The sequence below is a fragment of the Zootoca vivipara genome, chromosome 14 (assembly GCF_965207765.1).
Source record: "Zootoca vivipara chromosome 14, rZooViv2.hap1.1, whole genome shotgun sequence".
NCBI classification, from domain to species: Eukaryota; Metazoa; Chordata; class Lepidosauria; order Squamata; family Lacertidae; genus Zootoca; species Zootoca vivipara.
Window position 1 is genome coordinate 32,969,089 of NC_142597.1, and position 19,861 is coordinate 32,988,949.

Below are 19,861 nucleotides of genomic sequence, written 5' to 3' on the forward strand. Positions count from 1 at the left end.
GCCTTTAAATGTTTAACAAATAAGGAATGTCCCCCCCCCCCTTTCTTGTACTTTGGCACTGTAAATAAGCCTGCCTCTTTTGCAATGCTGACTGTGCAATGCTAATTATTTCTCTGACTCACTTCTTTGCAGCAAAGGATTCAGCTCTTGAAATCCCGCTAAGGCAGCCTCTGCTCACCAACCTGCCCCAAACCATCTCTTTACATTCACCTGGCTTTAATTTCCATTTGTCACCGCTGCCGGCCAGACAACACGGCAACGAAACAGGCTTGCCGCTTTAGGGTTTATGCCGCTTTAAAAAGGCTTCCACCTTTGGGAATTGCAGTTCAGCAAGGCTGCTGAAAATTCTGGAGGTTCTTAACCTCCTTCCTTCCCACCTAGAACTACGGGTCCCAGAATTCCATGGGGAGAGGGAATAATTTAAGGCAGTAATATTGGATTACAGGGCAAGTTTAAGGTCTTGCTGTGGGTAACATTGAGAATGTCCTAACTCAGGGGTCAGCAAACTTTTTCAGCAGGAGGCCGGTCCACTGTCCCTCAGAACTTGTAGGGGGCCGGAATATATTTTGAAAAAAAAATATGAACGAATTCCTATGCCCCAAAAATAACCCAGAGATGCATTTTAAATAGAAGGACACATTCTACTCATGTAAAAACATGCTGATTCCTGGACTGTCCACGGGCCGGATTTAGAAGGCAGTTGGGCCACATCTGGCCCCCGGGCCTTAGTTTGAGGACCCCTGTCCTAACTTGTACACACTAGTGTATTTGTTGTGTAGTGGCTATTCAGTGATTTCAGCCCGGTGCAGATAATAAGCTGGAGGCGAGGATCTGGTACAACATCTCTTTACTTCAAAGAACAGGTAAGAGCCAGAACACAGGAATGGGGAAAATATAATAACAGAAGACTAGCAGGGAAAAGATACATTTTGGCGGGAACCAATGGCACGGATACCCTCCCGCGGAAACCAATCCGGCAGAGGATCCAAATCCTGCACCCTGAACCAGCAAATGATAGGCGTTCCCGCTGGAACTTGTACATTCAAATAAACTATGTAATACAATACAATAAACTATATTACAATACATACTTGGCTGTGCTATTACTTTAATACACAACAGTATTACTCTTTTATTTATTTATTTATCTGTTATTAGAATTATACCCCACACTTCTCCCCCTCTCTATTTTATCCTCGCTACAACCCTGTGAGGTTGTGTAGGAAGACAGTTTAGCCTGATTTTAGCCAAAGTCACCCGCTGGGCTTAAAGCAGGCATCCCCAAACTTCAGCCCTCCAGATTTTTGGACTACAAATCCCATCTTCCCCAACCACTGGTCATGTTAGCTAGGGATCATGGGAGTTGTAGGCCAAAACATCTGGAGGGCCGCAGTTTGGGGGTGCCTGGCTTAATGGCTTGAGCGATCTATTGATTTGTGATGTGCCTTATATTTATGACTATTATTATGATGATTATTGACTAACTTTGCATACCGCCCTTCACCCGAAGCTCACAAGGCAGATTTTTCTAATTAGTCAAAGGCCTTGGAGAAGAAGAGGAATGTTTTTGCCTGGCGTCTGAAGATATGGTGGAGTGAAGCTGCCAACAGCAAGACAAACCTCCCTGGGGAGAGCTTTCCACAAATAGGGAGCCATAGCAGAAAGAACCTGTTCTTGTGTTGCCAATCTCCGGACGTCTCATGGAGGGCCACAGGAGATGATCGCAGGGTCCAAGTCAATTCATATGGGAAGAGGCAGTATTTGTTTCATGGGTGCAAGTTCATGGCTGGTTTTTGTTTTATGCTGTTCACTTGCTGTGATTCCCCCCCCCCTCCTTAATGTAGGCAGTATAGAATTTTGTTTTGTTGCAAATATAGTACAGTACATTAAATAATTTTTTAAATTAAAATATCTCTTTATTTGTATATTTTTTATATAAAAAAATATTACAAAATACAATCAGATAAGCAGGAAAAAAGATAACATGTAGAAAATAAATAAATACAGAATAATAACAAAAACAGAGACATATAGAATATAAAATTCCAATCCAATACCCTTAGCAAAAAAAAGAAAGAAAAGGGAAAAAAACCAAAGCCAATAGGACAAAACATACCAAAGAAAAAAGAAAAACATAAATTGACTCCCTAAAGTTTGTACACCGCTTCCCTTTGCCTAACTTTCCCTAGTCTTGCTTTTGTCAGTGTTTTGAAAAATATGGCAAAGCTTCTGACCTGCTTTGCCTGGCACAAAAGACTCCACGAAAAGAGTGTCCTTGCAGAGTATATTCTGCTTTTATTCTTACGGTAAAAGCCTTTAACTGCTGTAGTTGCAGAAACAGAGATTTCAGCGTTTGAAGATGAGTTTTCAAACTCTCACCTTCTTTCATAACAGTCCTGAACAGCCTTCTGGCCAGAGAAATTATAGTTCCAGCTGTTTCTCTGACATGCACTGCCCTTAATAAATTCCAGCACTCAAACGCTGTGCTGGCATTTGCAACATGCAGTAACTGGGAGTTGCTCAAACACAGCATAATTTGAGTACGAGCCCTTTCATCCAGTCGTTTTTTATCAGCAGAGTCCCATCTTGAAACCTCAGTCTCAACACAGTCCCATAGTCCATCTCTCCTTAGCAACAACTCCATTCTTATTGACCAACTCAGCCAGTTGCTTTCTGAGAGAAGGTCAAAAGGAATGCCTCCCCCAATATTTACAACTTGGGAAGACTGGAAATCTGCCATCTCTGCTGGTGCTTGCTGAGCCCCTTCAGAAGGGCCTCCAGCAATCTCTCCAGACTCTCTCTTTAGAGTCCGACTGGATGGTCCTGGCTGGTACTCACCGGCTTCTAGCTGCTGCCTCTGTTGACCCTCAGGTTCCACCTGGCTCTGCAACCAATGTAGCCGCTCTGTGAGTCGCCTGCCCTGGTCCTGTAGTGAGTCAAGCTGTTCCAGTAGCCGATGCTGGGTGCCTTCTTGCCGCTCCAGCGTCGCTGCAGACAGTTACAGCTTGTCACCAACTGATCCAAGGCATAGCCACTGGCTCAATGCACCACCAGGACTCACCAGCTCCCCGCTGAGATGCTGTCAGTCGTTTTGCACTCTGCACATGCTCAGAAACACTGGGCCCATAACCTGTCAGTGTTTTGAAAAATATGGCCAAACCTTCTGACCTGCTTTGCCTGGCACAAAAGACTCCACGAAAAGAGTGTCCTTGCAGAGTATATTCTGCTTTTATTCTTAAAAGCCTTTAACTGCAGAACGACTAACTATACAGACATCAACACCACCAGCTCCAACCAACCAACACCCCAGCAAACACCACTAACATATATACTGGTACAATGCAATTAGGTGAAAGGTTGCATGAGTCACTGCAGGCCCAGGCCGCTGACTCATGCTGACTCAGCTCCCCCAGCATTAAAGAAACAGCGGCCAATTTTTAGCCGTGACAGCTTTATCTAAGTTATTATTTACATAGATTCTCTATATTACCCTACTTTTCTTTCAATTCAAGCAAATCACCAATTCAATATTCATATCCTCTTTGATCAAATAGTCCTCAACATACTTCCATTCAGCTTTACACTTCTGTTTGGGAATATTCCTAATTGCAGCAGTCATTTTGGCGAGATTCATAAACTCTACCAGCTTTTCTTGCCATTCAAGAATTGTTGGAATTTTTTCACCTTTCCAGTTCTGGGCAATGAGAAGCCTAGCTGCTGCGCAGGCGTACAAGAGTATATTTTTCCTATCTTCTGGAAAATTATCTGGAGCAGTGGTTCCCAACAGGTGGTCCGCGGACCCCCAGGGGTCCGCGAGCTATGCCAGAGGGGTCCGCAAGATGCTATTAGAATAAAAAATATATTAAATATATTTCGTATGATAACAGATTTTTTGTTTTGGTCGCTTCCTGCATGAGCAGAGTCTAGCGCAAAACTAGAATTAGATAGAGGCAGTAGTTCTGCTGTATGCCGTTAGGTGGCGCTTTACAAACACTACTGTTTTGCAAAGAGGCAGCGCGCGCATTCTACTAACGCTCACCTCAAGATGCTTTGTGCACGTCGGCTTCATTTGTGCGCTACTGCGCAGGTACCCTGTCTTCTCCATTCCCCTCCCTCCTCCCTGGCGCGCGCTGCCTCTTTGCAAAACAGTAGTGTTTGTAAACAAAGCGTTGTTTTTCGTGGAAGCTACAGTTTGCGTAGTTAAAAATGGACCGTTGGTTAAAAAGTGGTTCATCTCATTAAGAACTGAAAATTAAAACTAACTGTATACGGATGGAGTACTCTGTTGTAACTGTAAAAAAAGTATAAATATAAAATATAAAAAGACTCTTAATTTGGCTCTCACTTTTTAATTTTAGAATTAGGAATTAATGGGGGTCCTTGTCACAATAGCGGCTCGATGAGGGGTCCTCGAGAAAATTTTGTTGGGAACCCCTGATCTGGAGTACATTAAATAAATAAATGAGCATGCTGTGAACTCCTGTTCCCACAAAGGGGCACTGTTGGAATCCAGGACAAACCAGTTCTGCCTCCACATGACAAAATCAGATTGGTTTTATTAGATTTTAGTCAAAGCAGTAATTTACTGTGGGAACTAATAGCCCATATAAAATTAACAAATGATAAAGCGATTCAAGTTCACACAGATCTCTCTCTTTCTCTCTCTCTCTCTGTGTGTGTATGCAAGTGAAACTCGGAAAATTATAATATCGTCGAAAGGTGCATTTAGTTCAGTAATGCAACATATTATTTTTAATTTTTCTTTTAATTTTTACAAATGCTTTCTTTTAGAAATTCCACAGTAATCAAACAAATAGTTACAATAATACAAAAATAAACATCGCTATGGCATTTCATTAATGACATTCCATTTATAATTGACCCTCCTAACGACAAATAATTACAATTACAACAAATAAAGGCTTGACATATCTTGCTTTGCATGTCATGCATCTATCTCATATATTGGTTTCACCTTTTAAGTTGCGTTACTGAAATAAATGCACTTATCGACAATATTCTAATTTTCCGAGTTTCACCTGTATAACACCTATATACACAATCCTGAGTCTCTCTGGCCAGAAACAGCATTCCTCCCTAATCTCATCCACTATCATAATTAAAAATACATGGTTTTAATAAGTTTGCATCCCTAATGTAGCAGGAATAAGCAGCAGCAGTAGGGCCAACTTCTGTACAGTATTTGGTAACCTAGCAAGTTAATGTTTATTAGATACATTTATGCTTATGATATAGCCACATACAGTATAATGCTTTTAAAAACATGGATCAAAACTAGTTATCCTTTAATACTGTAATTTAAGTAAAGTCATGTTTATAACAGAATTAGATTGACCCTGGTGGTCAAATTGCTAGCACATTTGCAAAGCTTAAGCAGGGTCTGGCATGGTTTCAAACTGGATGGGGGACTGTGTGCCAAAGGTCCTGAATTGCAGGGGGATGGACTAGATGACTCTTAGGGACCCTTCTATGACCAATAGCTTTGATAAGCTTTGGCATACCCAGCAAGGCCATTGTTTTAACGGTTTACAGCCCAGTTCGATGCCAAATCTGCCCTGTAACACCTACCCCACCCCCTGAACAGTCAGTAACCGAGGTTAGAATAAGCGAGGAGGAAAATGTTAGAAATTGTTAAAAGTATCGGGAACGGCTGTGCAGTGCCCCAAGTGGTGAGGCGCATCATTGCAGCTTCTCAGTAAAGCGCCGGGAGCTGCCTGACCACTGCCCCACGTGGCCAGCAGTGCCACTACAGCTTCTCAGGGAAGAACCTGCCCCGCTGGCTGGCTCTCCCATGGTGGCCATTGGCTCCTCCTGGGCTGGGAGGGGGATAAAAAAGTGTTCTCCTGCCACCTAGGATTCTGCTTGAGCAGCAAGGCCTAAGAGAGCTCTAGTGCTGGAGCAACGGGAGGCATGCCTCAGCTCTGCCAAAAATACCCCGGGCACCTCCCTAGACAGCATCTTAAAAAGCAGAGACATCACCTTGCCGACAAAGGTCCGTATAGTTAAAGCTATGGTTTTCCCAGTAGTGATGTATGGAAGTGAGAGCTGGACCATAAAGAAGGCTGATCACCGAAGAACTGATGCTTTTGAATTATGGTGCTGGAGGAGACTCTTGAGAGTCCCATGGACTGCAAGAAGATCAAACCTATCCATTCTTAAGGAAATCAGCCCTGAATGCTCACTGGAAGGACAGATCGTGAAGCTGAGGCTCCAATACTTTGGCCACCTCATGAGAAGAGAAGACTCCCTGGAAAAGACCCTGATGTTGGGAAAGATGGAGGGCACTAGGAGAAGGGGACGACAGAGGACGAGATGGTTGGACAGTGTTCTCAAAGCTATGAACATGAGTCTGACCAAACTGCGGGAGGCAGTGGAAGACAGGAGTGCCTGGCGTGCCAAGGTCCATGGGGTCATGAAGAGTCGGACACGACTAAACGACTAAACAACAACAACACCTCCCAGCTCAGAACTGTGCCAACTAGTCATTTTAGGAACTGATGGCCAAGTTTGATTTCCACCCTATTCTCCCCACCCCCACCTACCCCCTTTCTCTTGTGTGTTGTGGGCTTTTTTGTTTTATATTGTAAGTTTGCCAGACAGGGGCTGTGTGGTTTTCAACGGACTGTAGTAAGCCACTCTGGGAGTCTTTTGGGATGAGCAGCGGTGTTACCAGATGCTCCGAATAAGCAACAATTGTGGTCTTGCTCTTCGGTCCTGCTTGTTCTCCGACTCTGACAGCTTTTGGGTTGTGCTTTGCACCCTCCTTGAGTCCTTTTGCCTGGCTGGAATGAGTCCTTGAAATGTGACACTGAATCGTTTGCCTGGATGGATAGAGGAAGGATTTCAGAATCCTTGTGGTAATGGTTAAAGAGGGGCAGGCTAGAACCTGGGGGAGACCAGGGTTCAGATCCACTACTTGGCCATAAGCTGGCTGAGTGACCTTGGGTGCCAGTCACTGCCCCTCAGCCTGCCCTACCTCGCAGGGTTGTTGTGGAGACTAAAATGAGGTGGAGAACTCTGTATGTTAACTTGACCTTGGAGAAAAAGGTGGGCTATAAATGCAATTACAGTAATAATCATAATCAAAGAGGCATGTATGTAGAAACTAGCCTATTGTACAAGTGCAAAATTTGCATATGCGCCCACTTTTGCCTTTCGCTCTGCCCACAATGGAATGTGGCCCTCTTAAGGGAATGTGGCCCTCAGACTTGGCCCAAAATGGTGCAGACAATAATGAGCTAGATAGACTAATTCTCTGACTTGGTATAAGGTTGCTTCCTATGTTTTTTTAAAATAAATAAATAAATAAATAAATAAATAATCTTTATTAACAAATTTGTAAAGCATTACACACATATGATGCATCTCTTGCGATAAACAAACTTCTCCCTTTTTACGCCAAAAAATAAGAAAAAATACCAATACATAAAAAAACCTGTTCCTATGTTTTTAATAAAAACTGTACTGTATGCCTATTACAGCATAGAGGCTTGGTTTACGACACTGCCGTAAAGCGATACCAGGGGGCCGTTCCCATTCTGTATTTACTGTAATTCTTGGCGGCGGGGCTGTTAAAGCGGCCGCCGCAATATTCCGAACCATAGAGGCTACGGTTCCTTCCGCTCCCTAGAAGGACTGCGTGCGCGACGCTGCCGCAAAGCACGACCCCCCCCCCAAGCGAAGCGCCACACCGAGCCCTTCTGAACGCGCGCTAGTGTCCCCGGCGCTGCTTTGCGGCCGGGTGACGCAAAACGGCCGCTAAGCGAGCGGGCGTTTGCGACGCCTCCTTGGCGGAAGTTCGGCGGCCTGAGGGAAGCCGCAGGGTTGAGCTGAAGGAGGAGCGGCCGGCAGAGGGAAGCCGGGCTCGAGCGCTCCATGGGGAACGTGGGCAGCCACAGCGAGGGCGAGGAAGAAGAGGAGGAAACGGTGCCCTGCGACGCCGCCACCGCCGCAGGAGGCGCCCGGAATAGCGGCAGCGCCGCCAGGGAGGCCTCCTCGCCGGGCGCCATGGAGACGGCGGCGGCCTCCTCGTCCTCCTCTTCTCCGGCCGCCGCCGCCCGGCCCTCGGCGCCTCCGTCGGCGGCCTCCCTGCCGTCCCCATCCCCGCTGCTGCCGGCGGCGTCGGTGCTGCTCGGCCAGGCCCGCCTGAGGGAGGAGGCCGCGGCCCGCCTGCGCGAGGCTCCCTCAGCTGAACCGCTGCTGTCCCGCCACCATGCCGCCCTGGTGCGCTGGCTGGAGGAGCGCCTGGGCCGCGGGGAGCACGCCGTCAGCCTCGAGCAGCTCTGCGAGGCCCTGGAGGCGCGCGCCGGGCCGACGCCAGGAGGAGGCGGAGGAGGAGCAGCGGGGGCAGCTACCGCCGCCGGGGCAGCCGCCACGGGAGGAGGCGGGAGTGGAGGGGAAGCCGCCGCCGCCGCCGCTGAGGAACGAGCCAGGAGCGAGGAGGTGAGCGGGAGCCCCCCCCCCATGAGGAAATGGGTGGCAGCTCAGTGCGTGGAGCAGGTGCTTCGGAGGCCCCACTTTCCGCCCTTGGCATCTCCAGGCAGGGCTGGGGGGGGGACCGCCTGTAGGTGGACCCCGGAGGTCTACCTTGGTATAAGACAGCTTCCTAGGTTCCTGTTTGAAGCAGCCTATGTTGAAATCACGAGGACTAGAGTCTTGCTTTATTTTTAGGGCAAAGTGCACAGGGCAGTGGTGGGGCATCATATTTGTGTGCAGGAGGTCCCACGTTCAGTCTCTGGCATATCCCAGCAGGGCTGGGGAAAGGCTCCCTGCCTGAAACCTTGGAAAGCCGCTACAAATAGTTGTAGAGAATACAAAGCCAGATGGGCTCAGTATAAGGCAGCTTGTTATGTTATTATTTAAACTAGACCTTTATTTAGAATAATGAGGACTAGAATCCCTAAAAATGGTAGAGCAATCTGATAGTGCTATACAGATGTCATGTTTATCACCACCACTCACAAGTAAGGCATTTCCTTCTTGACATGTCACACATCCCCTCCAGCTGTTTAAGGAGAAAGCTTTTCTGAATCTAGCTATTGCAGATCCTGGTCCAAACTGCACTTAAACCTGAAGCACTGTTAGAGTACCTGCTTTGCGTGCAGAGTCCAAGGTTCAGTCCCTGGCATCTCTAGATATGGCTGGAGAAAGACTGAAACGCTGCCTGAAACGCTGGAGAGCAGCTGCTAGTCAGTGTCCAGAATACTAAGCTGGATGGACGAACTGTCAATATAAGGCAGCTTTGTACATTCCTCTTTAAATCAGCTCTTTGTTCAGAAAAATGAGGACTAGAATCTTGTTTTACTTTTAAGCAAAGGATCACCTTTTCGTGGCAGAGCACCTGCTCCTAAATTCAATTCCCAATGGTATCACCAGATAGGGCTGGGAAAGAGACCCCCCTTTCTGAGTGAAATCCCGGAGAACCATTGCTTGTCATTGTAGAAAATACAGAGCCAAATGGGCCAGTGGTTTGATTCAACATGGCAGCTTTCTCTGTTTGAGGGGATTGCATCTACATAAGTGTGTTTGAGCAGCATAGCCTATGCACCCAAAAGGAAGGGTGGAGGGCCAATCTCTGCTTGGTAGGGTTTGCTGCCCTAGGCAAAGGTGCCCAAGGGCAGCAGCTTTGCAGTGCACCCTTATGTAATACTTGCTGTGTTTGGTTCTGGCACTTCCTCTTATGCAAAGTAGAGAGGGCAGCCTTGCAATGCACTATTCTGTGGTGTTTACTCCCAAGTAAGTGTTCTTGTGTTTAGGAAGCAAGCAAAGTAGGATGGCAGGCTTGCAGTGCAGGCCTCTCTGTGCTGTTAGAGTTTATATCTGTGCCATCTTTCTGCCAAAAAAAGGTCTCCAAAGCAGCTCAGAGAGGTTCACAAACAAATTCAAAATTCAAGTTTAAAAAAAATGCAACTTTGAAAAGTTGAAGATACAAATATTTTTTTTAAAAAAACCCTCTATCACTTATCCCCCTCCTCGTGTGTTCTACTTCTTAACATATTGTGACTGGGTTCCGTTTGTTTATTTGCATGCATGTATACTTGGAACTGAACTACTCCGTGTTTCTGGGGCCTTAACTCCCCAGGGAAGGGTGCTCAGGGATGGCAGCTGCGGCCTTGCAGTGCTCTCCTGTGTCAAGTATTTACTCACCTGTAAGCTCCAATATGTTCAGTTTAGGGTTTCTCCTTCAGGGAATGCACAAGGCAGGACAGCAACCTCCTCTTGCAGAGTGGGCTCTACAGCAAAGATTATTGTGTTCACTTCAGGGCTTCCTCTTAGGAACCGTACAACACTGTAGGATTGTAGCCTTGCGATTCAGCTCTATGGAAACTTGGGAGTGAGCTCCCATGTGTTTATTGAGTCTTGCCCAGGAATGGATTGGAGATGAAAGTATTGCTATTAACAGTTTTGTATGGCAGTTCTGTGGCTTGGTGAAATGCTTTATATTACTTTACCTGTGTTGTCTACTCAACAACCATCTTCTGTGGTGGGCTGCTGCATTTTCAGATATGCATCTTAGGGTAAGAGTATGACTTGTGAGCCCTGAGCTGATGGTGGACAGGTGTGAACCTGGGTCTCCTTCCCGCAGCAGTGGCTCTGTGTGGCCTATTGAAGCAGATTTAAGATGCTGCTGTTGGCAGGGGCCACAGAGAATTTGGCCCTGAGCTCTGAGGCTCCCCAGTGATGGTTTAGAGCAGGCATAGGCAAACTCAGCCCTCCAGATGTTTTGAGACTACAACTCCCATCATCCCTGACCACTGGTCCGGTTAGCTAGGGATGATGGAAGTTGTAGTCCCAAAACATGGAGGGCCGAGTTTGCCTATGCCTGGTTTAGAAGTTACCAATATGAGAATCAGAATTTACAAATGCTTCAGATTATTGAAGTAGCATAATGGAATCTGTGGTAATTAGCATAAATATGGGGTTGAGAGGAGGGAATAAAATGATAAGGGTAGTGCACTGGTTGAATGTGTTTTGGAGACTTGCAATACTGACGTTGCACATTTTGGTCCAGTACTTGTTTCCAAGCAACCTTTTCCCCATATGACCCATGTCCATTAATAATATGCAGTTCTGTTGAAAGCATGACCCAAAGGATATATTTTCCCATGCTGTTAAATGTAGTGCCCTCTTCCAATCAAAAGGAGTGTCTGTGGTTTTGAAGCATATACGCTGGAGCTTTTAACTCCTGTCCTTAAAAGGCATCCTACAATCTCTTGTAGAAGCTGCTGCTCATGAAAGGAAGTTAGAAGTTACAGAATGTTATACTGGGAATTAGGGGAGTTTCTAAACTGAGTTTATTATTACATAAGAACCCAGATTGAATTTTGTGCTTCTCCTCTGCTGTATAGGACTTCACAAGCGTGTGAGATGTCAAATGGGGCAATGCATGTAGAATGGGACATTGGTTTCACAGACAGTTAATTATGGGAAGTATTAAATAATCCTTCTCCTTTCATTTTAACAGGGTTCATGACAATGTTTGCCTACAAGGGAGAACAGATGCTGGTTGTTTTTTTCATAAGTGATGCTAGGGGTTGTTTTAGTTTGGAATACAGTATCTGTTTCCTCAGTGTGTTTTATATGAGGCAGAAAATGGAAGAGAATTGGTTTAAAATTAATACACATCCAAGCAGTTGTTGTGGAAAATGCAAAAAGCAGTTCAAGGGCTGATTGAAAAATGCCTGCTTTGAGCCTGCAAACACCTACCGTACATTGCCTTTAGAGTGGGTGTGGACAGTTTCACCTTTATGTAACATGCAATGGTGATAGTATGAAGAGAAAGGGAACACTTCAGGGCAAAGGTTCAGGGGACAACACCCTGTTAAGAAACATGACTTGATGCTCAGGCAGGGAAGCTGTTTGATTTTGCTGGCCCTTAGGCTTTTAACAATGCACAGAGCTCTCTGCCTTTTTGCAACACTTCCTTGTTCACTTGCAAATATGCTCTTGAGGACCACAGACACAGCCTTCCAGGCCTCTTTATTCAACCCTCAGAATTCTCTGCAGGTCAGGCCTCATACCCAGGCCACACTCCTCACTGCCCCTGCTCTGCACCCTCCTGAAGTGCTTTTGCCTGGGTGGGCCCTTGAACAGTGATTCCTCCTGCTTAAGTGGATGGAAAAAGGGGTGTGTTGGCTCTGAAGCTCTGCCACGTGCAAGCTTGGGTCAAAGCTCCACTTGTGGGTTTTTTTGTCCCAGATGATTTGCTTGTGCATTTCATATATTTATTTGAAATTTTGAGCACAAATAATATATGCAGAGATTTATTCATTTTTTAAAGAAGAAAAAACTTCACTTCTCAGGAGCCCAAGTTACTTTAGCTGAGTCTGTAAACCTGCATGTGGTTGATGAGCACCACTTCAGAGGTTGAGCCTCAGGATGCTTCCAGCTCTGAAGAATTCTCCGTACAGCATTCTGTATACTTTGAGTCTCTGGCACTTGTTCATTCCCATGAGTTGGAGTGTGTCATTTGACAATCTGGGTGGGGTGATTGATGGTGGCTTGACTAGCCAACTCCAAGGATCAGTGGAGAAGTTTGGGGTGTTCCCACATGGCATCACAGATAGACATTGTGGAGAAAACATCTCTCTTCCTTTTCCCTCAGACCTTTCTTTTATAAACATACTTTTTATTAATTTTACAAAATACAAAAAAAAAAACGGTACATACATAAACACCTTTTCCACCTCCTTCCTACCCACCCACATGGGTCCTCCCCTGCCACAGAAGTATCCCATGTATGTGAACAGTCAGAGATGGTCCATTTTATGCTTGGATTTCTGTCCTCCTCCCCCTCCCCTGACCCCAAAGCCCCCCCCTGCCACCAGGGAGCTCCAGCAAACCAGGGCAGTACGCAGGAGGCCATCCATCCAACCATCTATTGTCATACCAAAAAAAGAGAAAAATAGAAATAGGAAAAAAGAGAAAAAAGAAAGGGCAAAAAAAGAGAAAAAAACAATACAAAACAGAAAATTTTTTCTTACATTCATAATTGTAAAACCATATTTTGTGGGATTCCCCTCCCCCCCTTCCCCGGTTTTCATCCCTTTTTTATCATCTGCAACAGTTTCTTACTTTATAAAAATACACCTTTGTATCTTATACAACTTATAAATCAATTGTTAACATTTTCATCTAATATTCAAATCACTGAAAAATCAAACTCCCATTTTATCTTCCCGTGCCTAATTTTTACTCCCTCTATAAGCCTCCATATTTTCACATTTTTCCAAAATCCATTCACTTTTAAAACTATAACTATTCTCAATTTAACCTTACATCCCCGATTACCGGCTCCACCCCCCCAATCCAGCAAATTCCATAATCAGCAGACCAGTTATAAACCTGTTAATCCATCCTTATAATCACAACATCACTTTCCCTTCACCCCACCCCCTGTTTACAGTCTTTTGCCATCCAGGCCACCATACGGGACCCCTGAATTTCTTCTCTTCTCTGCATATTTTTTCCTTCTTCCCTGTGGGCGTTCTGGAGTTCCAGTAATACCAATCGTGCCCCCCTCAAAGGCAGGGCACTCCATCCAACTTTTTGTAGAGTAAAGTCATCATTTTTTTCGTGGTGTGCTTCATTTTGTGTTGAATCATCACAGTCCTCATCTTCCTCTTTTCCTTCCAAATCACAGTCACCATCATTGTCATTCTCACATTCATCTTTTTCAGTGTCAAAAGCTTCATCTTCTAAAAAATCATATTCTGCCATCACCATCTGAAATTGTTGCTGTAACTCTTGCCGTCGTGTCTCCTCTTGACATAATTCTATTCTTGTTTCCCACATTAAGGTCAAAACAGACCGCTGGAACTCAGGGGAACACTTTTTTGTTGACATAGTTCAATCCTGCCAAGGTCAAAACTTGTCACGTGGGGTGGAATATGATCACAGTTTATTTTCTCGACTCCATTTTAACAAACTGGCTGCATTCTTCAAGTCTTATTAACAATAAAGTTCGAACTCACATTTCACAAACATTTAGACCAAAAAAGAAATTCCACAAAGTCCAGAAATACAAAGTGAAATAAAAATTGACTTATAAATCCTGATCAACTCACTGGGTTGTCTGGGCTGCCGGCTCCCGAGGAAAAGAAAGGTTTTTCTTAGTCTTTACCTCTTGCTGCAGGGCACTCACAACCACAGTCTCTCTCCCCTTTCACCCTGCATCAAAGGGGAGATTCTCTTTGATGCCTTTGAGGGATCCTTTTGAATTGCAAATCTTCTGTTTACGGCTTCGGGTTTCTATTTACTGTCTCTTTTGTTGCCGTGGGGGGGGGTGGCTTCCTCTTTTCTCCCCTCTCTCCCAGATCCAAATTGTTTTATAATCCAAATCGTGAGGTTACTTACAGTCTGTTTCCAATCGTTTTATTTTCGGAAGAATCCAGCGCTCTCCGCCTTCGGCTTGAAGCTTCTCCCTGCTAGAATAACGTTGCCGCTCAAAATGGCCCCCGCGACTTCTACCCTCCTCGCTCCGGAGCTCTTATTAGAGCTAGCCGAAGGGTTGGGGAGTCCGGATTGGGGCTGTGCCGAGCAAATTTGCCCCCGGGACGCCCTTCCCGAGGTTCTAAGGGGCGCAGCGTCGCTCTCGCTGCCCTCCCCACTCCTAGCAGGGACGGGCCGTCTCGGAGACGAGACGAAACCCCGCCGATCGGCGCTGGCGCTGAACCCGGAAGCCTTCCCTCAGACCTTTCATTCCACAAATCTCTCCTGAGCCCATCTTCTTCCTCTTCCATCTTTTGTTTGTTTATTGTCTATTAACAATTTATTTGGAACTGTTCTTCCTCACAAGAGCTTCTAATATGGTCCACACAGTATTAAGATGACTATAGTATTGACAGCAGGCACCAACTTTTTCAGGCCTGTGAGCACATTTAGAATTTTTTATCAAATGCCATGACTGCCAGCTCCTCTGCTCACGTCTGGTCTCCCTCTCCCTGGACCAACCCACACCCCACAGAGACAGTAGAGGAGAGCACATGCACATAGATGTTGCTTTTTCAATGGATTTGTGTAAACAGTCATATACAAGTGTACTCAAAAAGATTTGTACATATAATCAGAAATAACTTGGTGTCAGGTTTATTCAGGGAGCATTTCCCCCACTTGATCTTGGTGTTGTCAGACACACTGAGGAGCTCTGAGGCGAGTGAGGCTGAGCAGCCGGACTTCGCTCAGCCCATAATGCTGCCAAGGTGGCATGATGTAAACTCCTAACCAACATGAAAGCATAAGGTTTGCACAACCTTCCTCTCTATCCATTCACACAACCAGTGGAAGCCTTCCTGACCTCGTACAACACCTTTACCAATCAACCACTCATGCCCATAATAATTTTGCCTGACTTCTGATTGTGCTATATAGGGGCACAATCTGAGACCGATGGCGAGAATTCAAAAACTTACAATCACACCTACTTTTATCATTACCTGCTCTTCACCTGCAGGTCCCAGGGGGGTTACAACAATTTAAAAGTCAGAATTAAAAACAGTTAAAACAGACTACATTCACTAGAATAGGGTGGGTCCTGCAACTCATATCTCAGGTATCAAAGGTCAGGGGGGAAAGCTTTACCAAAAGCTGTATACTGAATAGGCTGGACACATTTCTTCGCGGAAGGAATTGCACAGTTTAGTGCCTTCCAGCAGAGAATGGCTTCTCCTGGGCCACCGCTCCCCTCAAAAAACCTTCTGAGGGTGGTGGAGCTTCCAAGGGGACCCTTTTACTGAGCTTGACATCCAGGCAGGTCTGTAGGGAAGGAGGCGGTCTTTCAGATATTTGGGACCAACATTGCTTAGGGTTTAGAATGTGAGCACCTTGAATCAGGCATGGAAACAAACTGTCAACCAATGTAGGACAGTAATTGGAAGATGCATTCACCATGTTAAAATGAAACACCTGTCACTTCTGAGGTCTTTGGCACCCCAGAAATCAGCCAGCAAATCCATCACCACATGGCTTCAGCTCAGCAAATTTATATCAAGAGAGAGTATTGTGGCTGAACTGAAGGGACAGGTGCACACACTTCCCCTAGCAACTGTTCCCTGCCTTTCACCAAGAGAGTACATGTTCAAATAAGGTTATAGCCCAACTGCAGAGCAGGTAAATACACATGCTTCCAGAGCTAAATGGCACTGACTTCCCTGTCTCTGCAGTTAAAGCTAGCTACAAATCACAATAATTTTTCATGCAAACTAGGATTGGATGTACTTGTTGACAGTAGTACACAGCAAACAAGGCACCTGGCCAGCTTTGTTTAAATGGTGCTACTTGGGAGGTAACTTAGCCAAACACCACTCTGGTTGCCAACAGATAGTCTGTCCTCCCATGCTGTGGTTAAGCATGTGACTAGTGTTTTCACTGCTGACCTTTGAAACGAGGATAATCCATATCCATTTACAAGCAGCATGCTCAGCAATGATGCACACGCAACAGTGTGTAGAACAAGTTACAGTCAGTTGTACAAAATGGGCTGGCATAATCTAAGGCATGGAAAGAAAGTATTTTGCCCTTTTTTCAAATGGCTGTTTTAGCTCAAACAAGTAGGCCTTGAGCCTTTAAGCTGATGCCATGTGTATACCTTTGGCCATCACAGATTAGTTAAAGGACCAGAAGGGAAACTAGCTTTAGTTGGTGAAAGCAAGCAACCTTGTTGCTTACATAAGAAACACTGCAGGTATGTTTATAGACTTAAAGTAGAACAAGCTAAAATTGATACCTTAAAAAAGAATGTCCTTCCTAAGGACATAAAAATAGCCTGCTGGATCAGGCCAGTGGCTCGTTCAGTCCAGCATCCTGTTATCACAGCGGCCAACCAGATGCCTGTAGAAAACCCCAAAGCAGGACCTTAGTGCCATAGCAGCTTGGGAGAATACTGGTTAATTACTACTTTTAATAGGTTTGCAGGAGCATACTGATATTCCAGCTAGCTCAAGAAAACAGACCATCATGTCCAGTCTAAGATTGTGTTAAAGCAATAACTGATAAACGACCAGTGAGATTCTGTTACTAGTTTTGGGGCTCATTTCAGATCTCTGCTGAAACCATGGACTCGGAGGGTATCTCTGAACTACTTGCTGTTTCTCTGACTCAGCTACAGCTCCCATAGGCAATGGTCAAAAAGGCAACACAAGTTAAAACAAGTGGTGTGCGCGTGCGTTTGCCCGCTTTAAAAGCCAATTATATATATAAACCGTTGAAAAAACAACACTGTATGCATAGAATCAATCCCACAGATACCAACAGAGCTAAAGGTCTGTTTAGATGCCAAAAAAGACAATAACGAGATATAATGGAAGGGAATTCAAAGTGTCGCCACACTAAAGGCCAGCTGCATCTAGAGCAGGGGTCAGCAAACTTTTTCAGCAGGGGGCCGGTCCACTGTCCCTCAGACCTTGTGGGGAGCCGGACTATATTTTGAAAAAATATATGAACGAATTCCTATGCCCCACAAATAACCCAGATATGCATTTTAAATAAAAGGTCACATTCTATTCATGTAAAAACACCAGGCAGGCCCCACAAATAACCCAGAGATGCATTTTAAATAAAAGGACACATTCTACTCATGTAAAAACGTGCTGATCCCCGGACCGTCCGCGGGCCAGATTGAGAAGACGATTGGGCCGCATCCGGCCCCCGGGCCTTAGTTTCGGGACCCATGATCTAGAGAGTATCAGATGAGTATTCACTGTAGGTGATTGATTAACTTCTAAATCAAGTTATAGCCAGTGTGCTATACCTATGGCAAAATTGCTTTTTTCCATTTGAGATAGTTAAAGACCGTTGACAGTGGGCATGATAAAACGGGGATCTCCCCTCTTTGCTAATCTAACTGCTGATCTTCTTTTTCTTCCCCTTCAGGCTTTTGCTCAGTTTGATCCTGAGGGTGATGGCACAGTGGATGTGGAGAACATGCTGGAGGCTCTCAAGAACTCCAGCGGAGCAAATCTTCAAGGGGAGCTTAGTCATGTGATCAGGCAGCTGCAGGCTTGTTCGCTTGTTCCAGGTAAGAAATGGGAAGGAAGAAGGGAGATGGCTTCTGTGGATTTATCTTAATGCAAGGTGCCACAGACTTAAGATAGCATGACAATAACTCCCTGGGAAGGTGCCCGGTGTTAGAGCAAATGAAGAAGGGCCATAGCTCGATGGTAGAGGAAGCAGAAGGTCCCAAGTTCAACCTCTGGCATCTCCAGGTAGGGTTGGGAGAGACTTTGCAGTGAGCCTTTCTCCCTAGTAAACACAGGATGGTTCTTCTGCCACTGTAAGGCAGCTTCACATTCTCCAGTTGATTTATAGCTATGTGAGTTGTCCAAAACATATGGATAAGACCAGGTTGGCGAAAACTAACGTATCCAATAGCAGAAGGAATCTTGGATTGGGCATCACACTTAGCTCAAGTGTGCAATTCTATCACCTTTGCTAACTTCACCATGAACCATTCAAGGGGTTCATTTTTAATCACTTGTTTACTCAGGAGCTGTCATGTTAACTTGCTCGTGTTTTCCTGAGAAGTGCATGGTCATGACTCATGAGGCAGTGGCAAACCTTTGCGAGGTTTCTAGTAGCTTTGTTTGGGCACACCCAAAATAAACAGTCGGGGTATAAAAGTACTCATAGTGCTTTCACAGTCTTGCTAAGGTAAGGCCAGTATAAACCCCATATTACAGATAGGAGATCAATGTTGATAGAGGGAGATTGACGTTTACTGAAGGTCCACACTGAGTTTCTAGAAGAGGCAAGATTCAGAGTAGCAATTTTCTGCTTCGTAGCTCAAGCTTCTTAGCCACTGCACCACACCAATGTCTAAAATATATGAAAACTGTTAAATCTGGAAAAAAACCTCAGGCAGCCTGCGAGAGGGCTGTGAGTTCCATGCTAGGAAAAGGTCTGAGAAAAGAACAGAATATGCGGGTCTCTCCCCCCCCCATCGTGTTTCACTAGTTTGTGTGCATTATTTGAGCCCCATAGTTGAGTTGAAGGAGGTCTTAGCAGTCTTTCGCAGCGAGAAGAGGTTAAGGATATGGTTCAAGGTACCAAGTAAGGAACAGATACAGTAGTCATAAAGAGTGTGGCTACTCCCAGTTTCTGAACACTGGAGATTTTGGGAGATTCTGCACCCATGTTCATAAGCATATCCCCCAAACCTAGGAATGGACTAGGATTTTTAAACAAGTGCCATGCCAAGTCCCAGAAACTTCCAGGATCATACATCATGGGAAAATGCTACTACCAGCTCATACCATTCTGTAGGGATTATATCAAAACAGTTTCAGTAGTTTAGGATACAGTGATTACTTGGTTCACACACAGTTAACATAGCTGCCAAGTTCTCCCTTTTTTAAAGGGAAATTGCCTTATGCTGAATAGGCTTCCTCGCGAGAAAAGGGAAAACTTGGCAGCTAGGAGTTAAGCCATCAATCAGCCTGTTCCTTGGGGCCAAATCTGCTTCCTCACTTACACTGATTGAATATGCTTCTCCTCACACTCTGGTTTTAATTATCAGTAGCTTCATATGGTTACTTTCTTAGGGGCACTGCTGCTTCTTTCCCCCCTTCCACTAGCATAGTTTGGAAGCACTTAAGTCGTGACTAGAGTGGGGTTTATTTAACTAATCTCATGTTTTGCCCAGGGATTGGGAGCCTGTGGCCCTCTAGATGTTGTTGGACTACAATTCCCATCATGATGGGAGTTGTAGACCAACATCTGGAGGGGCGACCGATTCCTCTGTTCCTGTTCTGGCCAGTCGAATGATCGAAATAAGTGCCACTTAATTAACTGAAGCAGGAAATGTTCTGTCTCTACCAAAATATGTATGCACCTTATTAAGCGCCTT

At 45.2% G+C, this 19,861-nt stretch overlaps 1 protein-coding gene across 2 annotated transcripts in view; it reads left to right on the plus strand.

Annotated features, from left to right (window-relative positions):
- Window positions 1–7,734: 7,734 nt before the first annotated feature.
- The window catches only part of ZZEF1 (zinc finger ZZ-type and EF-hand domain containing 1), a 77,887-nt gene continuing 65,760 nt past the window's right edge, over window positions 7,735–19,861 (plus strand). For both annotated transcript variants that reach the window (XM_035138951.3, XM_035138952.3), the window contains exons 1-2: window positions 7,735–8,463; window positions 17,890–18,034. In XM_035138951.3, the coding sequence (XP_034994842.1) occupies window positions 7,897–8,463; window positions 17,890–18,034 (712 nt within the window). In that variant the 5' untranslated portion in view covers window positions 7,735–7,896. The remainder of the gene's footprint in view (window positions 8,464–17,889; window positions 18,035–19,861) is intronic.